The following is a 20,797-nucleotide window of genomic DNA, read 5'->3' as shown; positions in this document are numbered from 1 at the left end:
TAAAATTATTTTGCAAATATGCACAAACTCATTTGTTTCTTTTTCTTTCAGCCTACAGTCTGAAGCAGGAAAGTTTGAATGCAGTGTCTCTGACCTGCGATGGGTCTGTGAAGAAAAGGTCAGCTTTAAGTACCAGTTCTGGTCTTGGGAAGAACACATGGAGAGAATGGAAAGCTTACAATACATGCCTGCAGGTCCTCTACTGGACATCACAGTCATTGCTGGGAAGTTAAATGAAGTGTACCTGCCACACTGGATCTGCACAGGTAAGTGGACATGAAGAAATAAGTAAACATGTATTTAAATGTATTGTGATACAATCCCTTTCTCCTCACTAAATATATGTGCTTGTATTTTGTGCAGATGACTCTACAATAGTAGACAAGTTTGCAGTCCTACACATAGATGCCTGTGGAGATGTCGTTGAGGACGTGTCTGAGGTCACATCATCCCATGTCAAGTTATCCGAACCAGTTTTCTCTCCAAGAGCGGTTCTGATGAAACTTGGCTTTCCGGTGAAAATAAAGTGCAACGTGTTAATATACTATAAACCAAACACAACGTTCCTCAAACTACATGTGTATCTGATCCCACATGATCGTGCTCTAAAACAGGTTATTTAATATCTTACTGTCACAAATGTACTATATAATAAGATTTTAAAGTGAAAAAAAGTGAAATTGTGAGAATAAAGTTGTGAAGTGGGAGGAGTCGCTGGTCACAGAAGGTTTTTCTCCCTTTTCTGTATTCCCATTTAAAAATCTTCTTAAAACGATATCCAAAAATATGACTTACCATTGACACATATATGTATGATCAATAACAAAGTTCACATTTACACTTGTTATTTTTATGCACATTTTATTGAAGATAAGCCACTTAAAACATGAGACAGCGTAATGGACACATTTCCTTATTTTAAGATGATGGACCAAGTGATTCTCGTCAGATTTCTGTCAGCAGCTGAAGTTAATATTTGTTTGGAGGCTAAAAGATCTCACTGACAAACTGAAACTTTTCAAATTAAGCCCACTGCTAACTGTGTGTCAATGTGCAGCAGCCTTCAATCCTTTTCCGACACCATACATTGAGATTTGATCTCTGCGCTCTTTGGCACAGTTGTCTGGACAAAACCAAGTGCTCGATGTGCCTCAGCAGCTGCTTCATAAGGTTTACAACTCAGAAATAATGCAGTTGGTTTATTGTATTTTGACTGCGGGTGTGATACACTAAGTATTTCCTTCACTGATGAAATATACTATAACTTAATTTTTAATGTTTACTCATTAAACCACAATTCTACAGCAGCGTATTTGGTTATTCTCAAAATATATATGTCGCAAAATTTTATATAATATTAAAAACTTTTCTCTCAAAATAAAATATTCCTTTCAAATTTGCAGCTTTATTTTCATAACATGATCTTTTCCTCAATATCTTGTCTATTCTGGAAACCTCACATTTCATTTTTTTCCCAAGAGTGCTCCTAATACTCTATTGTAAAAACTGTATTGCTTATTCATGTACTTTAAAACACAAATGACAATGTTTGCTACTGTAACCTTGAAGCAGCTTTGTGCTTACAGTATATTGCTTTTTTTTCCAGACAGTGGACAAAACGGAATTCTCAGATGGATACACAGTAATCCGGAAGCCACGTCCAGACAAGTATCTGAAAATGCAACAAGGATTCGTCCTCACCACAGACATCAACACAGCAAAAATTTCCCCTCCGGTATACTTTGTACTGTCTCTCAGTACTTACATTTCAGTCAGCCAACTCATGTGGAGTACATTATTATTTAAATGCAGAACATGTACAGCATTAATGTTTGGCGTCTAGGCTCTGATCTCGTGACTCCCCACAAGGAAACATTGATGTCACACAGCAAGGAGTTGGGAGCAACAGTACTAACTTCCCTCCTAGACTCAGAGCCTACAGGTGGATGCTGGGGTGGAGGTCGAGCTTTTGAAACTCTATAGGCCTACAAATGGCAGCAAGCAAGCATAGCTTGTATGAGCAGTGTGGCAGCAGGATGGCTAAATGTGAGCAGAGTACTGACGACTTAAGTACACCGCCAAGATTATAAGGGTGTGTTGGATATATGTCACAGTGAGGGGAGTATGGCTTGTGAGTGGAGCAGCCACTTGACTTTGGCTGCCTGAACTAGCTCACAGACCTCGCTTCAGTTATATAGTGAATTGTGGTTCAGACGTATTGTATGAAAAGATAAAATAGGATCAAAGCCATTGCATTTCACATTGAGGTGTACAAATGGTGTGGTCACACATGGCCTTGCACATTTTAACGATATTTTATTTCAAGTAGATTTATTGTATTTGTGTTATTATTAGATTTTTTAAATGTGACTGACGGTGAAATTGCAGCCATTTTGCTGCAGGGATTTTGACACTTTCGTAGTTCTTTTAGCCATGTTGGAAATATTGTAACTGTCAGAAATTTAAAACATTTTCAACTCAGAATTGCAATCAGGTAGCTGATGTGAACGCCTTTTCCAACTTGGCTGTAATTAAACACTGAACAATATGATGTGAACACGATGTAAGACACAAGGAAAATCTGCAAGTGAGAAACATGGATACAATTAAGGGAATTGTCATTTAGACTTCTTTAATTGTAAATAGATGCATCTTTGTTTGTATTGGCAATTTGTACAAAGGGACACGTGATCGGTGTTGTCAACTTAGCAACGTTCTCCCTAGATACAGCTTTTAAGAGCCTAGTGACAAATCTATTGACTTTTTGGTCACACATAAGCTACTTCAAGAAGGTTGCCAATACTGCTTGGTGAATGTGGAGTCAGCTTTGCTCGCTGTGTTCAGAGTTTGGGAGAGATCAGCAGCCAGACAGAAATGTGAATGATCTGAGCATGTGCAAAACAGTGTTCCTAATGACCAGACACTAATCATCTAGTTTTGTTTTTGTTGTAAAGGATTTAATTTGACTGTTTACCTTTGTCAAAAACTAACTCCTCTCCTTTTATGATGTATTTTTACACAGAAATTAACCCTCAGATATGACAGCCAAGACCCAAATTTCTATGAAGTGTTCATTAAAAATCCAGACAGAGACTTCTACCTTTCACTCTTTGACCATTATGCAAAGAAGGGTGAACCAGTGTGTGAACCAGTGAGTGAACCAGTGTGGACCTGTGAAATTCAAGAAGGTCAGTGGTTGTTAAAAAATATTACCTACATTATATAAAAAGATAATGCATTCTATCTTTTCCATTAACTTAACCATTCTATATAATTAATGTCAATAATTAATGAGACCTGAATCACCAACACCAATGCACACTGAAAATGGACGTGTTGCTCTGTGGGTGTGATATTCTGGTTGTAGCTGTCTGAATTATGTGTTCACCTGCCATTTAATACGTGATAATGAGGAGAAATTCCTGTTTATCTTATTCCATGAATAGTCAGAAACCCATAGAAGTGCTTAAGACAGCAAGTATGGGTTTTGAGACAGAGCGATTTATCAAAACACAACAAATTTGATCACCGCTGTAATAACATCCGGTTGTTTTTGAACTAGAAATAGAATATTAATGATATTAAATGTAATAGATATTTTATTTAGCTAAAATGTCTCATTATTTAATCTTTTGTTGTGAATGAAATACATAAACCCACAATATCAGCAAATATTGGTATATGTTTTGTTCTCCATTTTATTTCAGCTGACTATCCAAACTCTGGTCATTCAGAAGGTAAGACACTGCATATATTTACTGTCCATTACTATACGAGATTTCAGCTTTCAGTCATATGTCATAAATATTTCACACATTTGTTGCAAATATTTCAACCAGAATAAAACCAATTGGAATTTCATCAATGTTTAAAATGTTTGTAATTTTTAAACCAAATCGGAAGATCACCATGATATTATTGTAGCACCTAAGTTGTTGTGTTTGTTTGTTTGTTTTTCACATATTTCACATTTGACCATTTTAAATAAACTGCTGAGAAGTTGTCTTTAGCTGAATTTGCAGAGCTGAACTGGGCCAGCTATTCTGTGCAGTATTCTTGTACTTTGGTTTGCCTGCTGAAGTATTCTTGTCTAGAACAATGTATTTATTATAAGGTTATCATTTAATGTGTTGCAGCTGCAGCATCATCAGCTGGACCAGCTGGTGCTACAGTGAGAGGTAGGTACATTACAAAACATAAAGAGGCACTTCAACTTAAAAACATGCATGTTGGCAAACATTGCATTTTGCTGCCTTAAATGTAAAGTTGACTGAAATACTGATAATAACGTTGTTCAAAATACATTATTCTTGATTGATTATTGAAGTTTAGGACTGCCTATAGTTAGGGATGAGGATGGCAATTTTCAGCTTTTCTATTGTCTACAAATCTCACGTGCAGAGCCACAATAACAATGAATCAATTCTACTCACAAGTATTGTGTCTGTATCCAAAGCCTGACATGTTATTCCTCTGTGCCATAAAGAGTGTGGTTAGATGTTTAAAAATGGCTCCAATAACTAATAACAGCGATCAAGTTTTTACTCTCCACAAAGTATTTCTATGTCAGGAAGAGGCCACCGTTCATGTGCGAGGACGCGAGTCTCTTAACAGGAACAGTTACAGATTACTACGGTAACCACTGTCTTCAGGGATGAAGGAACATGTCACCCAGTGCAGCGATGTGGCTCATTAACATGTTTTTAATAGTTTTTTGAAAACAACGGAGGTCTACGGCACATATATCAGGCTTTGGATAAACACAATACTTGTAAGTAGGATCGATTCATTGTTGATTTGATTCTGCACATGAGATTTGTTTACAATAAGAAAAAACAGAAAACCGCCATCCTTTATTCATCCTTATTTATGCCTTATGCAAATACTCACTCAAATACAATATCTTGATTTCAATGTTTTAGCAGTTACTGTAGTACATTTTTCAAGAAATAAAAATGTTTCTACCAGAATGCAATCTAAACATTATTTACATTTTCATTACATTTTGTTAATTTACATTTTGTTTGTTGTCTTTAGTCTTTTTTTATTGTAACCACACATGTTTCCCTATCTTTGTAGCTGTTGTAGCTTTGGTTTTGAATTTTACTTGAAACTTTATCCCTCTGTAAAGTATGTATTCCCTCACTTAAACTTTTATTTAGTTGATCTGACATGTAGACACTAATAGACACTAACCCACTGAGGGATTCATAAACAGGAGGTGCAAATCAAGGGCAAATTAAGAGAAACAAAAGCTGAGAGACAGATCCTGATTTTATTTTTATTTTTTTCTCAAGTGTTCTGATCATTAAAGAAAGCAGTTTGTTTTCTGTGTCAGTGACGTTAAAGAAGAACAATACAATTGTTAAACAATTACAATTTTCCCTAAATTTCTTACAGCTTTGGGATCCTCAAGTGGAGCAACTGGTGGAAATACTTTGACTGAAGGCAGGTCCACAGGTATTAACTATGCAATTTTCTCATGAAATGACTTTTAACACTTAGAAGAAAAAAACAAAAAAAACAAAAACAAAACAGAACAAGTCTAACTTGATCAAGGGTTAGACACATTATAGTGGCTAATGTAGGTTATGGTTATTGGTTATAGGTTATTATGGAATAACAAATAAAACAAAAAAGTGAGATTTGAGGGTTTAAAAATGGCATTTGGAGGATGAATGACATTATATCAATAAAATGTAGAACTGACCTGTCAAAATAAACACTTTATGGGCTCTGATTCCTCTTTAATTATTGTGTTCATTTGTGTTTTATTTGGATCTCTAAAATTTAAGTAAGCTCCACTTTAAATAAAAAAAAGTAGAATTTATATAGAAATTGTTGATTGTGTGAGTGAAAGGAGCAGCACAAAGTTGCACTTTGATGTGAAATCACAATGATTAGAGGGTGAGAGATTCAAGATTGTGTTTGCTTTGTTGGTCACTTTTTGATAAAACCCTTTGTATTGTAAATCTTTATGAATCAAGAAAGCCTGATGCAAAGTGTTTTATTCCATTTCTCCTCAGAGGAACAAAGTGTGGATGAACTATCTGCACTGGTCCAGAAAGTGAGTAATGTCACATCAGTCTGACTTTTCACAACAAATCTTCATTCAATAAGATGCAGGTTGAAAATCATCCAATATTTTAAATCATGATTAGAACTGATGCTGCATTCAGAGGAGCTGTTCAGCTCTAATCAATAAAATTATGTTCAAATCATCTCCCTTTGTTTATTTGTTTGTATTTCACCAGGCAGCAACAATCACAACGATTAAAGAGAAGCTTTTGAAAATGCTGCAACGTTTGAGAGAGGAAAAATTCGAAGACTTCAAGTGGTTTTTGCAGGACAGAGACCTCATCCCGGCAGAACTCCCGTGCATCCCACAGAGCAAACTCGAGAAGGCAGACAGGAAACATGTGGTGGATCTGATGGAGCAGACCTACAGCCAACAAGCTGCAGAGGTGACCAAGATGCTTTTCAAGAAAATAAACAGGAACGATCTGGTGAAGCAGTTGTGAGACACCAGCTCAGGATCCAAAGCCAAAAACAATAAACAAATAAAAACACAGAAGTGGCCTGTTGAGTGGCAAAAACAATCCCATTTTTGCTGCTAACCTAATTAATTAGAATATTACAGAACATTTGGACCTGATCAAACAAACAGTTAAAGGAGTATTTTACAAGTCTTCCCATATTTTATTTTATTTCTCAGTGATCCACTCATCAGTTGCAGCACTACTGCTATCTCTAGCACTGAGGAGGACAAGAGGAAATCAAGAAACAGAGCTGTCCAAAGTTTTTAAGACACAAGTGTAAAATTATTGCATCGTGACTATTTTTAACTATGAAAACAAAATGCAACAAATCAAATACAGAGGGTGATTTATTTTAGCCTTTGTTATAACAACAAGAACATGTGATGTTTAGATCAGGTGGCTCATTCAAGTTTTTTAGCAGCAGAGTGTGTGAAAGACTTAAAGTCCTGACAAATAATGTAAATATATTTATCAGTTGAAAGATCTTAAAGGGAAAAGAGAAATGAAGAGAATCATCATTTGTTCTGATGTTACCAAAGAAAAATCATATAACAGTATTTCATCTTGAAAAAATGTTTATGTTGATTATTGAGGTCATAGTGTTTGGTGATGTTTCGCATTATATTAAAAGATGTTTCTAATATTCTTCCCCCCTCATGTATGTAAACGGGGGGTGGACAAAATATTAGAAACACCTTTTAATATAATGCAGTCCAGAACAACAACAACACTGCCCACTACGACTTCAATAATAAACATTAAGTTGAATTATCACCTTTCTGACAGTGTCAACAAGAACTAAAACTCTTGTGGATGTAAGACACATTTTTGTTCTTTTGTTTTTTATGTTTTGTTCGATTTGATCTTATTTTAATCTTGTATTTTATTATTTTTTAATTCTATCAGTGTCTTTTTTATAATGCTTTCTTTTTATACTGGATATCTTGTCTTAATATCTTTTTTGACGTCTCACATAAAGCACTTTGAATTGTCTTGTTGTTGAAAGGTGCTTTACAAATAAATATGTGTTGCCTATGAATGTACTGTATACTTTGAAATTACCAGGTGGCAACAATGGAGCACTGTTTACTGTATGAGGGTCATTCAACATATTTTTTATTTTAAAATCTATAATAAATTCCCTCATTGTTATGTTTGGTTCTGATTATTTGAGAGAATGAAGTGATCAAAAAACAATATATATGAAGCAAGTATACTGATGTGACAGAGTCACGTGTGTTTTTACCGCCAAGTTTTTCAAAATGTGCACACTGATCATAACATTCATTTGTGTCTGTAATTGTTCAAAAGGGTTTCAAGTTTCAAGTGTGATTGTTTACCTAGAAGAAGAAAGTAGTTCTGAGTGTTTCCCACAAAACCTCCATGCCAGTGAACAACTATTTTCATTTTCATGATTTGGTTGTAATGAAAGCCTAATTGAGAGGTCATCTTCTCAAATTATTTTGCATATACCTTTGGATAAAGGAAAGGCACTGCAGGTTGTTTAAAGTTTAAAGTAGGAGGTACATATCAAACCCTTAAAATATAGAACTATAGAGACAAAAAATAAATATAATAAATACACAAAATATAAATATAGTCTATTCTATTCACTTTCAAATTATATCTAGACTTAAACACAATGAGACTGATTTGTGTAGGTTGTTATTCGTAGTAAATTGTGTCTCGAAAAACATGAGTCATTTAGTCCCTTTTGATATTTACTCAGTTTATAAATGATTAAAAGGTCTTGTGGGTATTATCTGTACGTTTGCTTGTCGTTTTAAAGCGATTATCTTCAAATAGATTAGGATTAGCGATTAGGGCTGCTTTTCACAGCACAACAGGTGTTACTGAAACACTCAGTAATGGAAGAGAGAGAGAGACGCCCGATGACATTTATTACCACAGTTAGCAGGAATATTTGAGGAACTAAGAAGTAGTTAATACCGGATATAAGCTCCTGAATCACAGTAAAGATCATTTATGGACACAATGAAAGATTTACCTCAATTAATTCAGAGAAAAAACTGTGCGGATTTTACATCTTAACGGCTGGAGCGACAAGCTGCAGTTAAAACGGTAAAACTGTCTTTCAAACTGTATTTTATTTTTCTTTTTAACTTTCACTTTCATCGCCCTGCTTCCTCTGTAGAGATGTATTCGTGTGTGTAAATTGTTACAGCAGCCCAATACTACGATAAAACATTAGTTAACACTTTGTTTACGTTAGTGTTAAACAGAGAGAGAGAGAGAGAGAGAGAGAGAGAGAGAGAGAGAGAGAGTATCAGGTATTCATCATTTGTGGGGACATAAATCTGTTTAAACAGTCACATTTGGGGACTCGCCTCCCTTTTGAGGACAAAAAGCAAGTCTCCATAATGTAAATCATTTATTTTAGGGTGAAGACTTGTTAAAATGAAGGTAAGGTTTAGGTTAAGGTTTGGGTTAGGGTGGGGCAAGTAGTGGTTGAGGTTAGGGTAATCTACAGGAAATTAATGTACAATGGTGCTTGAAAGTTTGTGTTAGAATTTTCTGTTTCAGCATAACATTAATGACCTAAAACTTGATCAGATGTTCATTCAATTACTAAAATTTAAGGGAACCCAATTAAACAAATGAGACAAAACATTAGTCCTGGGGTGGTGTAGTCAGGCTATATCCTTAAATCTTAGACCTTAACTCCCGTTGTCACCACATGTGCAAACTGTGTAGCTTTAAACACTGATGGTGAATTGAGTAAAAGTATGAGCAGATGAATAAGTGTGCGTGGTTAAGCCCATGGCATCAAAATCTCACTCCAGCCAGGTACCCAAAGTTGGCAACCCTGAGTATGTGTACATATAAAATGCTGCTTTCTTGATAAAATATATATTTAGAATTGTTGGTAAATTATAATGTGTTTTTTTAATATCAGTTCATTGAGAAAATCTTAACAGACAAAAAGATCAAATTCCCTGCTGGCCAAAGTGATGCTGCAGAGTTATGTTGGCAGATTGCCACAACTCTTCTTTGGGAGTCTGGTAAGTTATATGATAGCACTACCAACAAGATGTAAATGAAAACATCTATGACGACTCTGGTTGTCATCTTTGATAATTACAGGATTTGGCTTAAAAGAAAGCTTCTTGTCCTCACAAATGTTGTCCTCTTTCAAATAATTTTCTATTTTTCTGACACTTCACAATGTTTTTCTCCCATACAGTGCATCCTATAGGGCACCTTTTTTCATTGAAAGGGCACCCAAACCTGCACTTCAGTTTGCACTTTAACCCTAAATTGCACTTTTTCTTTTTTGTTGTTCACTAGAAGGGCACCCATAGAGAACCTCCAGCTCACCCCATTACAACAGCATCATAGGGCATTGCATTACATCCTCTTCATTTAAAGGGCACATCATATTTTCTCATCTTTGGGGGCTCTTTACGTGGCACTATCACATTTTCTTCCACTGAAAGGACACCTGAAGGACACTTCATTCAAGATTGTCACATATAGAGGCCCTCTATAGGGCACTTCATCCTGATTTACCCATAACTAGACAGTCATCACAGAACTTTGGTATGTTTTCTCCTTTGTGCAGGCACCTGAGAGGGCATTTTATCATACTGTGGGGCACCTTAATTTAATTTAATTTAATTTATTGTTTATTTTTTTACTACATTCTACAGATAAAACTCCCTAAAAAAGTTAGTTTTGAGCCTTAGCACTCTCCACAGTACTTCAGTGGTATGAGCACAGCATCTCTGCTGCTCTACACACCCAGTGCTTAGTCCATTAGTGTCCTTTCAACATACAAGTGCGACTGGCCTGCTCTCTCTGTTTCACCATACACCAGATCACAAAACATCACCAAAGTATAAGTGTAAGTATCAGAATTAGTAAGACATATTGTATTTTTCCATTACACCAAGGTTATTAGGTATGATCTGAAGTATAAACAAAATAAAACAATTGATGGTAGGGCATCACCCGTGCATTATAGAGGGGGATACATATTTTCATAGACTGCCTGGTAGGACAAGTAGCCTACCTTAATGGCTTTGTGTAATGTGAAGCGCTATATAAATGCAATACATTATTATCATGATGATTATTATGATTATTTTTTTATTTACCCTTCAAGGAGGGGGAATTCAAAATCATTTACAACAATATCCAAAGGTAGGCTATGATTTGCAATGCAAAAGTGGATTACAGGAACAAAATATTGTTTACAATGCTGCATTCAGTTTAATGTACATTTCGAGTAAAGTAGACTAGGTGTAATTGAGGCGAGCAATGTGTTAAAAATGATTATTGATCTTTCTTTTACAGTATTGAACGTGTATTTGAATGAACAAATTCATTACAAAAGGTTGAACCACAGCGCATTTGGATCTGGTTTCTAAACAGGAACATAGGGTGTAATCGACTGCGTAGTACATCATAACTTTGTCATATTACAGGAGGAAAAAAGATATGATTGCCTTGGTTTTTAGACATTCTCAGTTCAGTGCAATGAATAATACGAAGTTTAATAACAAAAACAGAAGAATAAAAGCATTTATTTTGAGAGATGAGACGTGTATACTAAAACGATAAGTTAGACAATCCACATGTTGCTATTTTTCTTTTATTTTGGTGGACAAAGCGTAGCAATGTCGCTCCACCTTCGTTGGATGCATGCGCGGCCCCTTGCCCAGTTAGATATTTCCTGTATATTATAAGCTCATCGGGGCACGTCACAGACAGCAGCATCAGGATCACAGCAAATCTCGTTCATGGACACAACAATGAAGGATTTGCCGCAATTAATTTAGAGAAAAAAAGGAAGATTTCACATCTCAACGGCTAACGGTAGGTTACAATATTTTCAAACGGTACTGCTTCTTTTTAACTTTCACTTTCATCGTCCTGCTTCCTCTGTAGAGTTATGTTTGTGTGTGAAATTTGTTTCAATGGTACAATAAAACATCAGTTAACACTTTGTTAATGTGAGTTGTTTGCTACTGGACAGTTTATGAAACGTGAAAAGTAAGCGAGTGTGTGTGTGTGTGTGTGTGTGTGTGTGTGTGTGGGCGCGCGCGCGCGCGCGCGCGTGTGTGTACGCATGCGCGAAAGCCCATGCAAGGCTTATTGGCGTTAATGAGAAAATGGCAGTAGCAAAACACATAGGACTGCAACAATTATTTTCATTATCTATTATTTCCTTGATTAATCGATTCGTTAGAAAAAGAGGAAAGTGGTGAAAAATGTTGATCACTGTTTCCAAAAGCAACAGTCCACAACCTAAAGAAATTCAGTTTACTATCATAGAAGACCAAAGAAATCAGAAAATATTCACATTTAAGAAGCTGAAATGAGATAATTTTAGTATTTTTTCTTTAAAAAAAACACTCAAAATGATTAATCAATTATCATAATAGTTGGCAATTAATTTTCTGATGATCAACTAATCAATGAATCGACTAATCATTGTAACTAATGAATAATTTCATCCTCGATTAATCAGTTGATAATTTTTTGAGTAATCAATTAGTAGTTGGTTCCATAAAATGTCAGAAAATGGCAAAAAAAAAAAGAAAAAAAAAAGTTGATCACTGTTGTGATCAATGTCTTCTTATGTCCTGAATAACAGTCCACAACCCAAAGATATTTAGTTTACTGTCCTAAAAGGACTAAAGGAACCAAAAAATCTGGAATCAGAGAATTTGGAAATTTTCTTCTCAAGAATGACTCAAAATAACTAATTGATTATCAAAATACTTGGCAACTGATCAATTAATCAACTAATCGTTGCAGCTCTACAAACAAATACATCTGGAATATTTTTATGCCCTTATCAGAGATTAAAATTGAGAGATTACAGGAAATGAGTGGAAACCGAGGGGGGATATATCTGAAAATTGTACCCGGGGTCCATTATGTTATGATACATCTGTGAGAAATGTTATTTCTCTAAAGAGAGAATGATGTATTCATTTGTGGAAATATTTTCAGAGATTGTTTTTTATTGAGCGAAACATTTGGAGATTGAGAGTATGAGTAACTGAGTAACTGTGTAGAGTAAACCTGTTATAATTTATTTTTTCTTCTTGGTGCTGTGATCATGAAAGAAATAAACATTTTGTTTAAATGCATAATGGACAACAGAGGTATGCATAAAATCTAAGAACAATATATTGTTCTGCAACATTCATTTTTTCTTAAAATGTTTTCCAGCTTCATGACCCTCAGCGGCAGCAACTGATAAAAATAGGATGGAGGAAGGTGAGTGCACAGTTATTATGTACGCAGTGATCTCACTAAATGTTACTCACTGAGTTCAGATTCTCTACAACAAGCTAAACGTAAAACCAGAATCTGACAACTAATAGTTGAACTGTGGAAGGATATTTTGAACAGGTTATAAAGCGTTTTTGAAATCCACCATTTCAACACTGTATGCATTTTAGTTTGCTACACTTCATATGAAACATGTTCTGATATACGTTGATTATAGCCTCATAATATCTTAAATCTGTCAACTTTGTATCATGTTTCTTTCTCTACTCAGAGCTTTTTGTGGATAAACATCGAGTCGAGCTAATCCGGAGAGTGACCAACGTTGCACCAATTTTGGAAGAACTCCTCAAACGTGATGTTATAAATCAAGTAAATTATGATAAAATCAGGGCTAATCATGACTCTCAGGAGACTATGAGGGCACTCCTTAGTGGGCCCTTGGAATCCAGTGGAGTTAGAGGAAAACAGATCTTCTACAAAATCCTGGAGAGAAACGAGCCACATCTTATTGATGACCTCAAGAGAACGGAGAGCGAGACTGTGATGGATGTGAAAGTCATGGATACAGTGCAAGTGAGTAAATCCTTAGTCATCTAAAGCAGTATAATGTAAGTCTGGATAGCTTAGTTTGTGCTTTCAGATAATCACTGTTTCATTTTTGAGACTCAATTGGTGAATACAATTGAGAATCTAATTAAGTGAATATAATGTACAGTATGTAGTTCATAAACACAATACTTTGAATACAGCGTAACTCTGTTCCTTTAATGGAAAATTTAAGGGATCCTATTAAATAAAAATACACATTAATGTCATTGCAAGGATCAATTCTTGGACCTCTTTAAATGAAAATCTACATCCATCCATCATATAAAACATTATTACATGACTTCTATGAAACTCTACTGGAGGGATGAACACCATTCGTCCAAATGATTTTCCAGCATTTGGTGTTTCAGTGTTGGTGGTGGAGAGCGCTGTCTAAATCGTCAGTCATGGTATTCATGGTAGTAGAGCAAACAAACACTTCACATCCTGTCCTGCATAATACTGTATGATTTACCTTTTTCATTTTCCAGGTAGGTTCAATGATGGATAAGAAGCTGCTTATTGAAATATTGAATGATTTGAGCTCTGAGGAGTTTGAGAAATTCAAGTCGCTCATTGAATTGGAGAAAGATTTCCCGCTCATCTCAAGGAGCCGACTGGATGTGGCAGACATGCAGGAAACTGTGGAGCTGATGGTGGAGACGAACAGCCGAGAGTGTGTGGAGGTGACCAAAAAGGTTTTAAAGGAGATGAACAGGACTGATCTGGTGCAGAGGTTTTCAGATATCAGCTCAAGAACTAAAGGTAAGACAAAGCAGACAAAAACATGAAAAACATAAAACTTGCAACAATGCAGTCACATGTGTCTCATAAGTTTTATAGTTTATTATGTAAAGATAAAGTACATTAGCTGGGGTACAATATTTTGTAAGTTTGTGCATAAACAGTACAATAACAAATATATCCAAAACCATTCAACATTGTTGGAAAATCTTCAAGTAGCTCTGCACATTATTATTATTTCATTGTTAAGGAGGGTTAGTGGAATGAAACCCTTTGTATTATAACTGATGTTAAATACATTTCTAATAAGTCTTTTGATATTTATTTTCTCCTCAGAGAAACACTTGGAACATCGTCCTACACTGATTCAGAGAGTGAGTAATGTCACATCAGTCTGACTTTACACAGCAGTGGATGAAGATTGACAATCATCGTCATCTTGAACATTATAATTGATGATACAAACAAATTTTTCCTCACATAAATAGTTCTCTCACAGAACTGAAGCTATTTTCACATGAGGTCTTAAGCAAGAACGTTATTCACTAATAATGTTAAGAATTTTGTGTTATATCAACCACAAGGAAAATATTTTTTTTTTATTGATTTATTTTTATAACGTTAACTGAAGGTGTAATATATGATGACAATAAAAACAAGAAATGAAAGGAAAAGATGCAACCAGCCATGTTCTCACAGCTTCTCTGTTGTAAAATCAAAAGGCTCATCACAGTTTTGGGATCACAGTCTTTGAAAGAGTTACAGCCAGGCAGTAAAATAAAGTCATGATCCTGTTTGTACAGATAAAATAATTGTAAAAGAGACAAAAGTTTGATGTTACTAAAGAAATGTAAACACATACAAGTAGTTTGTAAAAACAGTTATACAGTATATGATCAATTTGACAAATATTATTAATTCCATTATTAGCTTGTATAACATTGGTGATGTAATCTCACCATATCCACATTTCTAAAACACACTCATCAATGAATCTGTAATCAATAAAATTAAGAGATTGTACACTTGCCCAATGAACATTTTCTTTGTATTTTCCAGGTAGAAACAATGACATCTGTTATAGAGCTGCTTTTGGAAACACTGGCTGGTTTGAGTAACAGGGAGCTTGAATACTTCAAGCAAATCATCTGGAGTCAAAGTTACCTCTACAAACCCTACTTAGAGATCTCATGGATGCTGCTCATGATGGCAGACATGCAGGACACAGTGTTTATTATGGTTCAGACCTTTGGCCAACAGTCTGTGGAGGAGACCAAGGACATTTTATTTCAGATGAAGAGGAGAGATCTGGTGCAGAGGCTGTCAGACAGCAGCTCAGGACCCAAAAGTAAGACAATAGAGACAAAAACATATTCAAATCATAAAACTGGAACAAAACATGTGTCTCATGAGTTTATAAGCTATGATACAGGCTATTCTTTATTTGAAATACTATGATTTATAATGTAGAGAAAAGAAGACAGTATCAGCTGGTATACATAATATATTTTATTACTAATGTGAAATATGAAAAGATATTGTGGGACAGGGAGAAAATATTATTAATGAATTATATGTATCATATATATTATATGTATATGTATTGACTGTTGAGGAGGCTTCAGTTTTATTTTGTGTTGAACCCTTTGTATTGTAATATTTTAAAGAACAATATAGCCTGATGTTGATCACTTTTATTTCCTTTCTTCCTCCTCAGAAAAACACTCTGTGGATGAACACTTGTCTGCACTGATCCACAAAGTGAGTAATGTCACATCAACCTGACCTCATGCAGTACAGCTTTAATTCAAAAAGATGCAAATTTAAAATCATATTTATCATCACATTAGTGGTGATTAATGAAACTAAACTCAGTTTCTCACAGAATTATGAGACAAAATGCAGAAGATGAAACTGAGAAAACAGTTCCTGACTTGTGCTGCCACCTTCGTTACAGTTCATCAAGAACATGTGATGTTAAGATCAGGTGGCTCATTTCAGTTTTTGACAGCACAGTGTGTTTGCCAGAGTTACAGCCTGGAATTAAAATAAAAAACATATCAAGTTTACAGATATTAAAGAATATAAAGTAAGACAAATCATAATTATCAGATGTATCAGTAGTTCAGGTGATCTTGCAGAAAAAACATTTCTTAAAACATCCAAATGTCTAAAATAATGACATTGATACTGTAGATGCAAAGAGATAAATCTTTAATATTCCCAGTGGAGAAATAACATATTTTCTCTTTGAACATACTCTTTGAATTTTCCAGGTAGCAATAAAGACGGCTGTGAGAGAGCTGCTTTTAGAAACAACGAATGATTTGAGTGATCAGGAGCTAACGAAACTTAAGTGGCTCCTGCAGTTCACTTACTTCAAGAAGGGCCTTCCATTCATTCCATGGATCCAACTGGAGTCAGCAGACAGGACAAAAGTTGTGGATCTGATGGTGGAGAGATGTGGCCAACAGTCTGTGGAGGTGATCAGGGAGGTTTTCATGGAAATGAAGAAGACAGATCTGGTGCAGAGGCTGTCAGAGACCAGCTCAGGACACAAAGGTGAGATAAAGAAGACAACTGTCATGTCACATTAATTTATAATAATTAATAAATCTGCAGGAGTACAAAATATTAGATAAAGCAATGGAGCAACAACATATAGGCCACCATGACAGCAGAAATATAGATTTGAATCAACACCTCCCTGACACAATCTCAACAAAAACAATATGAGCTTCACAAAGTTAGTTGGTACTTCATTTCATTTTTGAAGTGGTTAATTGAACTAATTCAATTTACTTGTACATACAAAATAATAAGACAAAGATCACTTCAGAGGAAAATGTTAGAGCTCATTATTACCAGTCTTGTGTTGTATATGGTCAGATAGGAACTTGGCTAATGTTGTCTACATCATTTCACTTGAATATGTTGTGTTGTATTTTTGTATAGCTACGATTTGACTTAAACTTGGCTCCACTATGGACACTCATTCTCATTCATCCCCTCTGTGATTTCTGTAACCAAGGCCTCCTCCTGTCTTCCATCCACACACCTGTAATCCATCTGTGTCATGTGACGTGTGCATGTCTGTGTATTTTATTTTAACACCCTGACTGAGTGTTTTCTCAAACTGCATTAGTCTCAGCCATGAAGTGTTAAAGGCTTTTTATTATACTTGGGAGTCAGAGTATTATACTGAGGACAAGTACACATAAAGGTTACACACAGTGTTTTTATTATGTAATTACAATGTTCATTAAATGTGTTTCAGCTGCAGGATCATCAGTTGAAGCATCTGGTGTAAAAACCACAGAGGGAGGTAGGTACCATAAGACATTTGAAACACTAATAACAAAATTACAAATATTATTCCTTTAACTAGGAGTAAAGATGACAGATTTGAATCCTTTCCTCAAAGCTCTGTAGTTATTTTAATCTACATTTCATTATGTGAAACTTTAACACTGAGTTTAATAACAAATGTGACGTCATGTTGATAAGTGTTCATCAGGTGAAAGTGGTAATTGATTTTTAGGATGTTACTATCGAGCAGATTTTATGTTCCTTTTACAATTAATCCTTAATATTACAATCATTTTGAAACAAGATAGTCTGATAGTGTCTGATTATATTACCTGATGGTAAACCAGGCATTCATGAGTCTCGTTTTATTTCCTTCTCTTCAGAGAAACACTCTGTGGATGAACAGTGGCCTGCACTGATCCAGAAAGTGAGTAATGTCACATCCGTCGGACTTTACAGATACAACTTTCATTCAACAGATGCAGGAAAAAACATGTTCAACATTATAAATGATGATACAAACAAATTCTTGATTTTCACCGGCTGGTTCTCTCAGAAGTGAAGCTACATTCAGGTTGCCTCATGTACACATGAGGACTGAAGCAAGAACGTTGTTAACTTATAATGTTAAAAATCAGTGTTACCTCTACCACTGGTGAAATGTAAACTGTATATATCCACATTTATAAAAACACACACATTGATGAGACATAAACAGAAAAATCTGTAATCATCCCAGCTGAGAGATTGTACATTTGCCCAATGAACATTTTCTTTGTATTTACCAGGTAGAAACAATGACGTCTGTTATAGAGCTGCTTCTGGAAACATTGGCTGATTTGAGCGACAGGGAGCTCGAGGTCTTCAAGAAATTACTCCAGAGTCGAATTCACCTCCGCAAACCTTACTTAGAGATGCTCATGAGGGCAGACATGCAGGACACAGTGTTTATTATGGTGCAGACCTTCGGCCAACAGTCTGTGAAGAAGACCAAGGACATTTTAATTCAGATGAAGAGGAGAGATCTGGTGCAGAAGCTGTCAGACAGCAGCTCAGGACCCAAAAGTAAGACAATAAAGACAAAAACATATTCAAATCATAAAACTGGAACAAAACATGTGTCTCATGAGTTTATAAGCTATGATATAAGCCATTCTTTATTTTAAACATTATGATTTATAATGTAGAGAAAAGAAGACAGTATCAGCTGGTGTACAAAATATATTTGATTGCTTATGTGAAATATGAAAAGATAATGTGGGACAGGGAGAAAATATTAGTGATGAATTATATATATCATATATATTATATGTATATTTTTTAACTGTTGAGGAGGCTTCACTTTTATTTTGTGTTGAACCCTTTGTATTGTAATTTTATAAAGAACATTTTATTTCCTTTCTTCCTCCTCAGAAAAACACTCTGTGGATGAACACTTGTCTGCACTGATCCACAAAGTGAGCAATGTCACATCAACCTGACCTCATGCAGTACAGCTTTAATTCAATAAGATGCAAGTTTAAAATCATATTTATCATCACATAAGTGGTGATTAATGAAACTAAACTCAGTTTCTCACATAATTGTGAGGCTTTTTCAAAGTATTAAGTAAAAATGAAAATAAAAAACATAAACAAGTTTACAGGTATTAAAGAATATAAAGTAAGACAAATCATAATTACCAGATGTATCAGTAGTTCAGGTGATCTTGTAGAAAAACTTATTTAAAACATCCAAATGTCTAAAATAATTACATTGATACTGTAGATGCAAAGAGATAAATCTTTAATATTCCCAGTGGAGAAATAACATATTTTCTCTTTGAATGTACTCTTTGAATTTTCCAGGTAGCCACAAAGACGGCTGTGAGAGAGCTGCTTTTAGAAACACTGAATGATTTGAGTGATCAGGAGCTAAAGACACTTAAGTGGCTCCTGCAGTTCACTCACTTCAAGAAGGGCCTTCCATTCATTCCATGGATCAAACTGGGCCCGGCAGACAGGACAAAAGTTGTGGATCTGATGGTGGAGAGATGTGGCCAACAGTCTGTGGAGGTGATCAGAGAAGTTTTCAAGGAATTGAAGAGGACTGATCTGGTGCAGAGGCTGTCAGAGACCAGCTCAGTACGCAAAGGTGAGATAAATAAGACAACTGTCATGTCACATTAATTTTGATAATTAATAAATCTGCAGGAGTACAAAATATTAGATAAAGCAATGGAGCAACACCATATAGGCCACCATGACAGCAGAAATATAGATTTGACTCAACACCTCCCTGACACAATCTCAACAAAAACAATATGAGCTTCACAAAGTTAGTTGGTAATAATAATAATAATAATAATAATAATAATAATAATAATAATAATAATAATAATAATAATAATAATAATAATAATAATAACAATAATAACAATAATAAATATAAGAATAATAATAAACTTTATTTATAGAGCACCTTTCATGACATAAAATGCAGCTCAAAGTGCTTTACAAAAGAAATATACATACATACATGCCTACACACAGACACACACACAGACACACAGACACACATATACACACACACACACACACACACACACACACACACACATGTTCCTTTTGCAATTAATCCTTAATATTAGATTTATTTTAAAAGCAAGATAGTCTGATAGTGTCTGATTATATCACCTGATGGTAAACCAGGCATTCATGAGTCTTGTTTTATTTCCTTCTCTTCAGAGAAACACTCTGTGGATGAACAGTGGCCTGCACTGATCCAGAAAGTGAGTAATGTCACATCCGTCGGACTTTACAGATACAACTTTCATTCAACAGATGCAGGAAAAAAACATGTACAACATCATAAATGATGATACAAATCAAATTTCTGATTTTCTCCAGCTGGTTCTCTCAGAACTGAAGCTACATTCAGGTTGCATCATGTACACATGAGGTCTGAAGCAAGAATGTTGTTAACTAATAATGTTAAAAATCAGTGTTACCTCTACCACTGGGGAAATGTAAACTGTATATATCCACATTTATAAAAACACACATGTTGATGAGATGTAAACAGAAAAATCTGTAATCATCCTAGCTGAGAGATTGCACATTTGCCCAATGAACATTTTCTTTGTATTTACCAGGTAGAAACAATGACGTCTGTTATAGAGCTGCTTTTGGAAGCACTGGCTGGTTTGAGTAAAAGGGAGCTTGAAGACTCCAAGGAAGTCCTCTTGAATCACTTGAGGCTCACAAGACAACGTTTTGACATCCAATGGAGGCTGCTGATGACAACAGACATGCAGGACATAGTGTTAATTATTGTGCAGGAGTACGGCCAACAGTCTATGGAGATGATGA

The 20,797-nt window shown here is 35.2% G+C and overlaps 3 protein-coding genes across 3 annotated transcripts in view; all 3 read left to right on the top strand.

Annotated features, from left to right (window-relative positions):
* LOC121905492 overlaps positions 1-20,797 on the top strand; it is a 344,732-nt gene that overhangs the window by 170,181 nt on the left and 153,754 nt on the right. The window lies entirely within an intron of this gene.
* On the top strand, positions 1,877-7,264 carry LOC121905498. Its single transcript, XM_042423747.1, has 7 exons — positions 1,877-2,046; positions 3,023-3,188; positions 3,708-3,737; positions 4,137-4,178; positions 5,401-5,460; positions 6,027-6,067; positions 6,255-7,264. Exons 1-7 carry the CDS (start codon positions 2,017-2,019, stop codon positions 6,519-6,521), a joined length of 636 nt encoding a protein of 211 aa, XP_042279681.1. The 5' UTR covers positions 1,877-2,016; the 3' UTR covers positions 6,522-7,264.
* LOC121905497 lies at positions 11,201-19,375 on the top strand. Its single transcript, XM_042423746.1, has 7 exons — positions 11,201-11,378; positions 12,744-12,791; positions 13,078-13,379; positions 13,886-14,159; positions 14,475-14,512; positions 15,856-15,899; positions 19,295-19,375. The coding sequence occupies exons 2-6, from the start codon at positions 12,782-12,784 to the stop codon at positions 15,889-15,891; spliced, it is 660 nt and encodes a 219-aa protein (XP_042279680.1). The 5' UTR covers positions 11,201-11,378; positions 12,744-12,781; the 3' UTR covers positions 15,892-15,899; positions 19,295-19,375.

This window comes from Thunnus maccoyii, chromosome 10 (genome assembly GCF_910596095.1).
Source record: "Thunnus maccoyii chromosome 10, fThuMac1.1, whole genome shotgun sequence".
NCBI classification, from domain to species: Eukaryota; Metazoa; Chordata; class Actinopteri; order Scombriformes; family Scombridae; genus Thunnus; species Thunnus maccoyii.
Note: the sequence above shows the minus strand (reverse complement) of the source record. Positions and strands in the feature narration are given on the sequence as shown.